At 31.8% G+C, this 11,647-nt stretch overlaps 2 protein-coding genes across 5 annotated transcripts; both read right to left on the reverse strand.

Annotated features, from left to right (window-relative positions):
* Nucleotides 1-1,631: 1,631 nt before the first annotated feature.
* Nucleotides 1,632-3,720, reverse strand: LOC21398853 (membrane steroid-binding protein 1). The gene is made up of 2 exons (XM_010109128.2): nt 3,336-3,720; nt 1,632-2,391 (listed from the first exon to the last, which is right to left on the reverse strand). The coding sequence occupies exons 1-2, from the start codon at nt 3,638-3,640 to the stop codon at nt 2,031-2,033; spliced, it is 666 nt and encodes a 221-aa protein (XP_010107430.1). The 5' UTR covers nt 3,641-3,720; the 3' UTR covers nt 1,632-2,030.
* Nucleotides 3,721-7,719: 3,999 nt separating this feature from the next.
* LOC21398854 (F-box/LRR-repeat protein At3g48880) lies at nt 7,720-11,264 on the reverse strand. 4 transcript variants are annotated; one of them, XM_024172880.1, is made up of 4 exons: nt 11,226-11,264; nt 10,972-11,123; nt 9,423-9,821; nt 7,720-8,546 (listed from the first exon to the last, which is right to left on the reverse strand). In XM_024172880.1, the coding sequence occupies exons 3-4, from the start codon at nt 9,779-9,781 to the stop codon at nt 7,988-7,990; spliced, it is 918 nt and encodes a 305-aa protein (XP_024028648.1). In that variant the 5' UTR covers nt 9,782-9,821; nt 10,972-11,123; nt 11,226-11,264; the 3' UTR covers nt 7,720-7,987. The 4 variants fall into 4 exon arrangements, with proteins under 4 accessions (XP_024028648.1, XP_024028645.1, XP_024028647.1 ...); XM_024172877.1 differs by adding an exon at nt 10,505-10,593 and having other exon boundaries at nt 10,972-11,253; XM_024172879.1 differs by lacking the exons at nt 10,972-11,123; nt 11,226-11,264 and adding exons at nt 10,505-10,593; nt 10,820-10,856.
* Nucleotides 11,265-11,647: the final 383 nt, after the last annotated feature.

The following is an 11,647-nucleotide window of genomic DNA, read 5'->3' on the forward strand; positions in this document are numbered from 1 at the left end:
TTAATTCCATAAATCCTCCATTCACAATATAACATAATATTTTCTAAGAAAATCCTTGGCTTAAAAATACATGAATTGTATTATTTAAGGTCTGAAATTTTCTCAGTCATTACAATAGTTAAATTGTATTATATTAAATATAATAATTATATATTACATTAGGTAAAGTCTCCAATCCAGTATCGGATTAGAGCGGCACGTGTATATTTCTTTTAAAGATATGTTTATTTCCTCTTAAAACATGTATATTTTCTCTTAAAACATGTATATAAGTGTTTAGATAAATTATATGTGTCTTCTCATATTATACATGGTTTAAAAGGAAATATACATATTTTTAAGAGGAAATATACATGTTTTTAAAGTAAATATACATGTGCCGCTCCAACCTGGTGCTGGGTTTGACAATTCCTATAATATTATATTATAATTATAATATAATTGTAATTTTTAATTATATTATAACTAAAATATTATTATTTATTATATAATCTTATATAATATTATAATTATATTAACAATTTTAATAATATTATTATAAGAATTGTCTCCAATCCGGCACCGAATTAGAACGACACATGTATATTTCTTTTAAAAATATATATATTTCCTCTTAAAAACATATATATTTTCTTTTAAAACATATATAATGTGAGGAGACACCTATAATTTATTTAAACACATATATACGTGTTTTAAGAGAAAATATACACGTTTTTAAAAGAAATATACATGTGCCGCTCCAATCCGGTACCAAATTGAAGACTTTACCTATTATTATATTATATATCATAATTATATAATAATAATTATATTATATTATATTACATTTTATATATTATATTAATTATATTGATAGGTAAAGTCTCTAATCCGGTACCGGTATCAGATTAGAGCGACACATGTACATTTATTTTAAAAATATGTATATTTTTCTCTTAAAATATGTATATGTCCTCTTAAAACATGTATATTAGTGTTTAACCAAATTATAAGTGTCTCCCCACATTATACATGTTTTAAGAGAAAATTTACATATTTTAAGAAAAAAATACACATTTTTAAAAGATATATACACGTGTCGCTCTAATCCAATACCAAATTAAAGACAATTCATATATTGATATATAAAATATTAACGTTACTATAAAGGTAATTTTATCAATATAAAAATATTCATGCTTCATTCCATAATATTCTTAAAATTACAACTAAATAAATGAATTAATTTTCTTTTCCATTTTATTATCATTATCATTATCATTTCTATTACTATTACCATTTTCCCACTGCACCCACCATTTTTCCACTGCACCCACCATTTTTCTATTACTATTACCATTACTATTACCATTTTCCCACTGCACCCACCATTTTTCCACTGCACCCACCATTTTTCTATTACTATTACCATTTCTCACTGCACCCACTATTTTTTCTGCAACTAAACGCACCCTCAAAATAATGAGCTTTTTACTCTGTCTCAAACGGTCCCAAGTACTTAATGAAATGGCTTTCAGAGAGAAAATCTTGGGTCTCTGAAATGTCAAAACCACAACAATGGAACAAACATCAGCTTTGTCAGAAGGGGCACTCCCCTTCAAAGCTTTAAGGGGTCTATTCACGTCATGACCCAGCAAGATTTGCTATATCATTGAAATGCTTCTGAAAGTTCAAAACATGCAACTTAACGCGGTTGTTAACACTTCTTGGAACGACAGAACATTATTATGTAGCTAAACAGCAAATTACACATCCTCGATTTAGCTATAGTGTGTTCGTTAACTGCATAAACACCAAATAAACAGAGTACAAAAGTTGTAGCACCCACAAAAACCCAAATTTTACCATCATGGAGTTATTAATTAAGTAGACATTCAAGAAAATCTGATGATGGCAAAAGTATCCTACGCTATAGATAGGAAGTTCTGTGTGATCAGAGATTTACCAACTGCACGACCAGACCCCATGTCTATGGTTTCTCCATAAAAAACCTTCTTCCCGACTCGTACAAAGTGGGACTCGAAAAATCATTCATTCGCAGCCTCCACCTTAGAAGGGATTTCCTCAGAAGGGCTTTCCTCAGATTTAGCAGCAGGCTTTTCTGATGAAATGCCCTCAGCAGGCTTAGCTTCGTCTTTTGTTTCAGTGGAATCCGCTTCCCCGGAAGTTGACCACTCAGTTACTGGAACGGCCTTCTTGATAGTTCCAACCTTGACATACTTACTCATAAACTTGTATTCCCAATCCTGCAACGCCTCAAGTTCAAATGGACCAAGCTCAGAGATGTCACCAGTGAGATCTTTGTCTTCAAAAGACATCTTGGCAAGAGCTCTACTAGCATCTTTTCCAGCGAACAATGCATAAGGCCCGCCAGGTCCATAGAACATCCTGCCGGTTCATGTAGATAAGTTAAAAACTTAGCAAAAAGTCAAAAACTTAGGAATAAAAGATAAACAATGCAAAGGAATCCTAAGAAGCAATAGGTTACTAAAGTATTTGTCGCCAAATTAGAAAAAAATCAAGCATGTAAACAATGCAAAGGAACCTAAGAAGCAATAGGTTACTAAAGTATTTGTCGCCAAATTAGAAAAAAATCAAGCACGAAACATCCTTTATTTTGTCCCCTTTTTTTTGTTTTGTTTTCCTCTTTTCGAGCCAAATATTTGATGCTATCTCAAAAGCACTGATCTTTCTTTAAAACTTATTCAAATACACTCAAGGTCTGTTCATTTCACCGATTCGAATTTAAAATTCGAGTTTTGTCACAGTAAAAAATTCTCAAAAACAGTCACATCTAATTTTTTTTTTATTACAGTAAAAAACTCACATAAAATCACATCTCAACTCAAATTAAAAACTCAATCAGTAACTGACCCTCACATATTTCTGTTGAAAAACAAATTAATCTCTGATAAGAAGGCAAAACAAATGAAACAAGAATCTTATATTAAAGGCTTTTATATATGGAAAAAGCCTCAGCAAATCAAATGCAATAGGCTTCCATAGACAAACCCACTTGGTAAATTCTGGATTAAATCCATATCATGTAAATGAAAGAGAAAAATTGCCACTTGCACATAGTCAAATACTTAGCCGCTCTAGTTTGACAGAAATTTTGAGATAAAAATTAAAAATTTCTCCACTTTCTTCATATTCTAACAAGTGAACCACAAAAAAAAAAAAAAAAAAAATCCAACACATACCAAGAAGCTTAATCAAGAGTTGACAAAACAGTAGGAAAAAAAGAAGGTAAAATCTAAAATAACCGAAAACTCAACATACCAAGCAAAAAAGCCCTAAAAGAGAGAAAAGGAGAAAACTTTATGGAATACCTGCTCTGAGAGACGTCATAGATCTGGCCCTTGATGCCCATGAGCAAGGGTTTCTGGGGATCGGAGCCATCGTATTGCTTCAGGTCGTCCTCGGTGATCTCGCCGAGCTGAACCGGAGGAGGCAGAGGCGGAACCTCCTCAAACGATCTGGGCCGCTCGTGGTGGGTATCGGAGGACGCAAACAGCCCCGAAACGACGTAGTAGATGGCCAAAACGAGAGCGAGCACGGTGAAGAAGGTCGCAGGAGAAAGGCCAGTGTAGGTCGGAATTGCCTCTTTGAGTGTCTCCCACAGTTGCAGAGCCATTTTGGTTTCGCCGATATGAGAGAGAGAGAGAGAGAGAGAGAGGAGCAGGCGATTGATATTTTCTCTCTCTTTTATCTGCTGACAAGTCTCAAAAGTCTTACTTTTGGTCTAAATTTGCACCTTTTATAACGGTTGATTTATTTTCACCTCGTTCATTTTAATGAGTGAAGTTTAAAATTTAAATTTTATTATAATAAAAAATTTTTAAAAATAATTATATTTAATTTTTTTATTACATTAAAATTTTTTTTATATAAAATCACATTTTAATTTAAATTAAAAATTTAAATTAGTGAATTAAACGACCTTTTTCTTTCCATCTATTTCTTTTTCTTTTTTTTTTCCTTTCCTTTTTTAGGACATTCTCTCCTATAAACATACTGATATGTTAAGTTTTTTAATCATTAAATCTGTATAAAATCACGTAAAAATTAAAAAATATACATATTTAATAGTTAAAAAATCTTACCTATTAATACACTACACATACTAAAAAGTTTTTATTTTTTAAGGAATATGAAACTTTAATGTAATTTGTAAAAATTGTAGTTTAATCTTATTATTAAGAATTGATGTTTTAATTATTAGATTATTTTTTTAATTTGTAAGAGAAAATAATTTTGTATGGTGCGTTGATATAATTTGATGTACGTACAAGTTATAGTAAAAGAACTAATCAAACGGTGAAAATAATAGTTTTTATCAATGAGATAAAATAGCAATTCCACGGTAAGGAATTTCGAAGAAATAAGAAATAATTATTTACTATTTTTACTGGGGATATTCTCTTTTCATTTTTCGGGAGGATAAAAGTTTTTTTCTTTTTTTTTTTCTTGCTTTGGGGTACAAACTAGAAAGGATTCCGCGAAGACTTTAATTGTATATAAAGATTTTGACAGGATTTACTATGTGTCTCATTTATAAATTAGTTACATATAAAAGTTTATATAATATATTAAATACAAATTACATGAATTTTGAAGGGATTGTTTTTTATAACGAAACTCAGTAAAAATTTAAACTCGAGTTATTATTTTATTGAAGTTCATGTTATTTTGTAAAATTTGTGTTTGAACTCAAGTTTGAGACTAAACTCGAGTTCAAATTTCCCTTTCAACTCGAGTTTATAAACTTAAACTCAAGTTTATGAACAATATTTTTTCTATTATTAAAAATGTCATAATTTTTTCGTTTTAATTCTGATTTAGATGATTTTTTTTCTATGAATTCACAATGAAAAAATGAATAAAACCACACCCATATATCCTATTAAAATTTTTCATCACCATTGATTTTTTTATTAAAATACTATCTAAATACAAATTTAAGTTTTGACCTACCCAAACACAAATTCAAAAAGATTTTCAATTCAAATCATAATTAATATGTGCCAATCAAAACACAAACTCAAGTTACAACTTCAACTCAAATTATAACTCAAACTCAATTAAAGATCATCATTCAAGTTACCTTAACTCAAAAATACAAAAGAACAATATCAAAATATTTAAGATTTATTAACACGAATTGCCGCCGTTAGCTAAAAAACCAGGCAAAATAGGCTACTTCATCTGATTGAAAGGTTGTTAAAATTCTCCTATGCCCAAGTGGCAAAGGGGAAAAAGAAAATCACGGTTGTCCATTCTATCTCCAGCAAACAAGACTTTTGTTCTCACCCTCCAACAAGTTATCGTTAGAGTATATATAAAACACAATCAACAGAAGAAAACAATCTTAAAACCATTGATTTGGAAAAACGTTTTCATTTTGGTTATACAAAACTAACTCTCCATCCAAATCTAGCAAGGAGTTGGAAATATTAGCACAAACATTTTTACCTTTCGAGATTGAACTTAAGCCATAAAAAGTCTTCATGGTAGGTGCAAGATACGCAAACCGTGACAAAACCCAAAAAACGCATTGTTAAAGATGACTCCTTGTTCTCTTCAAAAAAAAAAAAAAAAAAAACAAAAAAGGGGACTTCTTGTTGGCCTTTTTTTGCAGCCCTCAGATAGTTATTTGTATAATGTTTATTATTATTGTTGAGTGAAAATGCTTCCTTTATTTCATTTGAAAGGAAAAATAATACTTAAAAAGAGTTCGTTTCAGTATTTTGCCCTTCATGGAGATGGTAAATTAAATTTGTAATCTTATCAAATAGTTGATAGTTTGTCTTCTAACTCTCGTAGAAGCCGTCGTGGTGGCGGTTGTTTTATTTTATTTTTTGTTTTTCTTTTAAGCTTTATTTATTGGGTTTTTTTTTCTTCCACTAATATGATTAATTTTTAACCGTTAGATCTAATTAAAATTATATAAAATTAAAAAAATATAAAACAGATGATTTTTAATACATATCTGACACTAGTAATTATTTTTTTATATTACTAAAAAAACTCCCTTATCTATTATTATTTTGTTTTTTGTAATTTTTTTTTGTTTTTTTTATAGAGCCTGATTCGAGAAAGTTGGATGGTGTAAGTTTGATCGGAAAGAGTACCACGTACGCCATTTACTAATTCGGACCCCACTTCACCTCCTCGTGCAACGAAACGTTTTTCTTTAAATTGAAGAATTTGCGACAAATACAAAAAAAAAAAACAAAAAAACAAAAAAACAAAAAAACCTTATTCACGATTATTCCACTTCTACGTTAGAAAACCCGTCTAAAAAATGTTTGGCACGCTTTTAATTTTAAACATCAGATTATAGAATAATAGAATAATAGTAGAATCTGTTTATTTCACCGATTTAAATTTTGTTACAGTAAAAAATTCTCTCAGAAATAATCACATCTAACTTTTTTACTACAGTAAAAAGCTCTCACATAAAATTACATCTAAACTCAAATTAAGAACTCGAATCAGCGAACTAAACGGGCCCATAATCTTTAGGGTGCACTTCGCGCACATAATTCATTTAAAATAATAGTTATATAAATTGTTATTTGAAAAAGAAAAGAAAAAATTCATAAATAAAAGGAATGAAAATAAAAGTGAGAAAAGACTTGAAGCGAGGGACAAGAAAAAAAAAATGTATATTTTGTTGTATTTTAAATTAACTCTATTTTGTTTCGTTTAATTTGTTTTTTATTTAATTTGTGTGATATTTTTCAACAAATACCAAGTTGACACGTGGTCACTTATTTGAGCGAACTATCTATAGAGTGCCATGTGTTTCTCACTAAAAAGGACGTCCAATTGCTGACTGACACGTAGCGATTTCACTGAGACCTAGTGCACTGAATCACATTCTATAATAGGAAAAAAAAACCGTCTCATTCAGGGAAATAAGAAAAAAAGAAAAAAAAAAAAGAGAGTAAAAAGAATGAAAATTATAACAAAAACAAAAAACCCTCACTAACAAAACATTCATTAGAAAAACACGATTTAAAAAAATTTAGACATGGATATGTATAAAAAAATTATTTAAACGGGAAATTAAAAAGAGCATATTTATGAGGGCTAATTTGGGGAAGAGGAAAAAAAAAATTATGTAATAGGGCAAAAAAAATAAGAATGTAAAGAAGATAGAAAAAAAGTAAGAATAGAGGAAAAAGCGTTAAAAAAAATTAAAAAAGATAAAAAAAAAACCTTTAAGAAAGTGAAAGTATAAAAAAAAAAAAAAAAGAATTGAAATCAATACTTGTATAATCACAGTTTACCAAACACTCAATTACTTTTTGTAACAGTTATTTTTGTTTCTCAACACAGCTAACAATAATTTTTTTAAAATTTATAACACTACCAAACTAGCCTTTAGTATTGTTGATTGATGATACACAATTAACAAATTCAATAAAATAAAACTGTACAACAGCGGCAGAGTATTATTTTGTACCCAAAAAAAGGGTACATAAGGCGTGATAGGAGTTGCAATAAGAGATATTCTGAAAGCTAGTCAAGTTTGGCCGCCATTCTAAGCTCTAAGCGCCGTTAACAATAAAGTTAACTACCACTATTTTGAACAGCATACAATTCCAAACTTTTCAGGCAGCAAAAATTTAGAGGCATATAACTAATATCAATCACAATGGTCATGATAAACGAAGTTATGTACAGCAGCAATACAGACTTCTAATCTTGCCTCTTGCCAAGCGGGCATTAAATCCCATTTATCAAAATCTTAGGAACTCCACATTCCAAACACACCCATATCCAAAGAAAGAGAAAACATTGTCTTTAAACAGAAGATTTTACATTAATTCCACGAAGAGAGCTCTCATTCACATCCATTCCAAAATGTTTTATTACGTTTTCTGGCCGAAAAGTAACCACGTTTACAGAAAAAAAAAAAAAGAGGCAAATAAGCTACAACATCTACCTAAAGTACAGCGTCAGAACGCTCAAATCAAAGAGCAAGTGAGCAAACCTCGTCAGCTTTCCACAGATCTTCCTCATATTTGTACCACCTCATAAGCCCTTCATCGTTTTTCGTTCGCTCGCACATGAGGCAGGAGTCTTCCATGCACGTTAGAAATAAGCGCAACCGAGATGCCCTCTCGAGGATAAAACGATCAAGTTCTTTAATGACTCTTTTGGACGCAGGGTGAGGAGGGACCTCAATCAGAAGGCAATGTGATATATTTAGAACCTCCAAGTGCTTTAAGCCCTCCAAGATCAAGATGAGAGCATCCTTATTGAGCAGCGAGCATCGGAGGCTCAACACTTTCAATTTCGGAAGATATGTAACTATTGTAGAAGCACATAGCACGTCACAGGGACCCATGATCTTAAGTTCACTGAAATTTTTGCAGTTCCTGGAGATCTCCTCCATGAAGTATGGCGGATTAGCTATGCTGGGCATCGTCAGGGATTCAAGATCTTTCCACACTCGGATGGCCTTGCATATTCCAGTCTTTTTTATTCTGTTCCAAGCTGGAAGAACTAGGCGTTTGAGCCGTGGACACCTGCAATGTATATGTATTGACCACACCATGGAATCTTGGGATTTATTTGTTACAAAAAAGAAAGAAAAAAAAAAAGACGTGCATCGTATATTAAGTTATACAACCTATTTCTGGGATCATAAACAGAATCATTCCCTTATTTATATTTCCAAGATTACGAATCTGTACAAGGTTCCTGGTTGTATTTCTAATATAGTTGTCCAAAGTGCTGCCTATATATGTTGTAAGTTGTAACCTAATCAAGATTAATAAAAGGGGGGAAAAAAAAACATCCCCCGGGTTCTAATAAAATACAGTATTCAACATTGCATTTTGGGAATTAAAAAAGCAACCCCTCAAATTGCCAATTCCCTACAAAAATCCACCCTGATGCGAGCTTTGGTCAATATTAGACATGGTGATTGGCTTCAAATAAGGTTAAGGTTTAAGAATAGTTGCGTAGAAAAGGATTTTTCAAGATAAACTTGGCATGTCTAATTTTATGACATTGAATCAATTAAAAGGCATTTAAGGAATATATTTCAAAAGAGAGCAACAATTTGAAGGGATTCTATTGTAATTCCTGAGAATATAAGGTTCAACATCTAATTTCAATTTAACCCAAGGAGGCTTTTGTGATTTTGCCTTGATCAAAATGGTTTTTCTAACATGTAAAGCATCAATCTGCTTTGGAATATGTCAACTGTTAGCCTTCAACTTGTATGAACTAAACAAGCATGACTTAGAAAAGTAGACCACCAATTGCATCCCTGTCCTGTCTTTGACATATCAACAATTTTATTGGAAATCATTTCGGACAGGAAATGCACCAAATAGACAGATAACCAGAATATAAACGCATGATTTTCACCCACATAAAAAGATTATTATAATTACCTTTCAGCAGTGTAGGTCAACTGTTCATCACTCACGTACAAGTTGAAATGGAAGATCAGCGTCATAATGTTTCCACGGCTAAGACTCAAGGAAATCTTCAACACGCGAGTCAATGTCTTATCAGACCGACCATCGACATAAACATAGGGCTCCAGCGGGATTTTTATGAAATTAGACTTCAACATCGATAAGTCGAGTGTTTTCCACAGCAAAGGATCACAGCAAGCCAAGCGCCATGCGCTGCACACATGAGCAATCCCTGAAGTTAACTCGAAGATGTCAAAAGTTTGAAAAATCTTCACCAATATGTCAGTGTCCAAATCTTCCCATCTTCGCGATACAGAGTAACTGTCTTCCATGCCCACAGCTTTCCAAACTCCTCCTAACACATTATAACAGCTACAAAAGAAAGTAAACAGAATCAACAAAAAAGGCTTAACTGAGAAAGAAATCTTTGAAAAGAGCAAAACATATGAAATCTATGGATTTGGTATCGGATTTCGCTTTCCCCTATTTCCGCTTGCTCTTTCAAGCCTTGAGGCCACAAAACTTCTCAAATTGAACTAGTTGGCAAAGTATAGCCATCCATAGGACCTTGAACAAGAGCAAGTTTGAACAAAGATTCCAACAAAAGATTCAACGAGAATGTGAGGATAAAAACACACTAATGGTTCAAGAGATTGCTATTCTAAATCTTCTAGAGTTGGCGAAACCACATGAAAACTGCAAACCACACACACTCCAATTTGCATATCCAATCAGTTAATAGATCATAAAATGTCTAATGGTTAATTAATTAAAATAGCTTGGTCAATTTGGGATTCAAAAAGCATCTTCTGTTTGGAAAAATTGGAACTATAACTATAGTCCTAGAGGGGAAAAAAGACAAAATTGAATAGGAAAAACATGTAAAGATGGTACAGAAAAATACAGCAGTAAGTGGTTAAATTACTTGTTAAAATATCAACAAGCAATAGAAAGTTATTACGAAAAATAAAAACTGTAATTCAAACTATATTTCAAAATCCTTTATATGCCAAAAAGAATAATAAAACTTTCTATGAACAGAATGAAGAGATCACCTCCCGAGGGCTATCAAATCCAATTCTACGTCGAAGAATTCAAGATCACGACACGAAAAGCTTCAATCATTTACCCACAAAGAGAAATCCTGAAGCAAAAGAACATGCTTTAAACATCAAATTCTCTAGGTTTTGTCGCTTCGGACCAGATCTATACAATCTGATCCAAATTCTCACTCAAAAAGCATGCAAACACAACGGCAATTATACGCGCATACACAATTATATCTAATATACACATAAATTGAAAAAAAAAACACACACACACACACAAAAGTCTTAGAATATATAGCTAGAGGAAGAGAAAGAAGAAACCTTGAGAAAAGGAAAAAAAAAAAAATCAAAGAGAAATGAAAATTGAGTTGTTGTTGGGAGGTGAAAATGAAAATGAAAGGGAAATATAGGGAAGGAAATGGTATTCCTAAAAACAAGTGAGAGAACCAGATTCCAGGGGATAGTGAAATTACCAAAAGGGGCTTTGTTTTTGCCCTTTTTCAGCGCAGCGTAACTCCCATTCCGGTCCTGCTCGCTTTATGAACCATTCACCGTCATCATCATCAGATATGCAAAGTGTGTGTTTGTGTTGGAACACTTGTGTGTTTCTGTTTTGGCCGAATGGCTTGTTCACAGATGGTTGGTTCGTTCCGACAAGAGTAAAAAAGCCTGTGAGTGTTATGAAGTCAGAAAAACCCAAATAAAAAAAAATTAAAAAAAAACCCACCAAATTGTAACGCACACGTGCTCCGAACCATGAAGACTCGGATCTGTATCCAATCCAATACTATGATCTATCAAAGTTCTAGAAATAGTGGACACCCGACAAAAAAAAAAAAAAAAAAAAGAGGAGAAATTAAATCAGAAATTTGTTGACGTCTAAAGTGAAAATGACGGTAAAAAGCCTCAGAAATGTCTGGATAATAATGTATGTAGGTTTTTTTTTTTTTTTTGGAAATATGATCATGTATGTATATTTGATATGACTCTTTATTTATTGTGGCTGGTTTTTTTGTTGGTACTTACTTGGTAAATGTGTGGTTTACCAAAAATTTATTTTGATCCAAATCCAATTTCCTACCAATAATAACATATATTCAAGTTTTTAATTTGAGTTGAGATGTGATTTTATATGAGAGCTTTTTACTG

This window comes from Morus notabilis, unplaced genomic scaffold (genome assembly GCF_000414095.1).
Source record: "Morus notabilis unplaced genomic scaffold, ASM41409v2 Scaffold759, whole genome shotgun sequence".
NCBI classification, from domain to species: domain Eukaryota; kingdom Viridiplantae; phylum Streptophyta; class Magnoliopsida; order Rosales; family Moraceae; genus Morus; species Morus notabilis.

Coding starts and splice junctions, on each gene's coding strand:
- LOC21398853 (XM_010109128.2), bottom strand. CDS start 3,640: ATGGCTCTGCAACTGTGGGAGACACTCAAAGAGGCAATTCCGACCTAC. Junction 2,392..3,335: donor TATGACGTCTCTCAGAGCAG/GTATTCCATAAA, acceptor ATGAACCGGCAG/GATGTTCTATGGACCTGGCG.
- LOC21398854 (XM_024172880.1), bottom strand. CDS start 9,781: ATGGAAGACAGTTACTCTGTATCGCGAAGATGGGAAGATTTGGACACT. Junction 8,547..9,422: donor TTGACCTACACTGCTGAAAG/GTAATTATAATA, acceptor TATACATTGCAG/GTGTCCACGGCTCAAACGCC.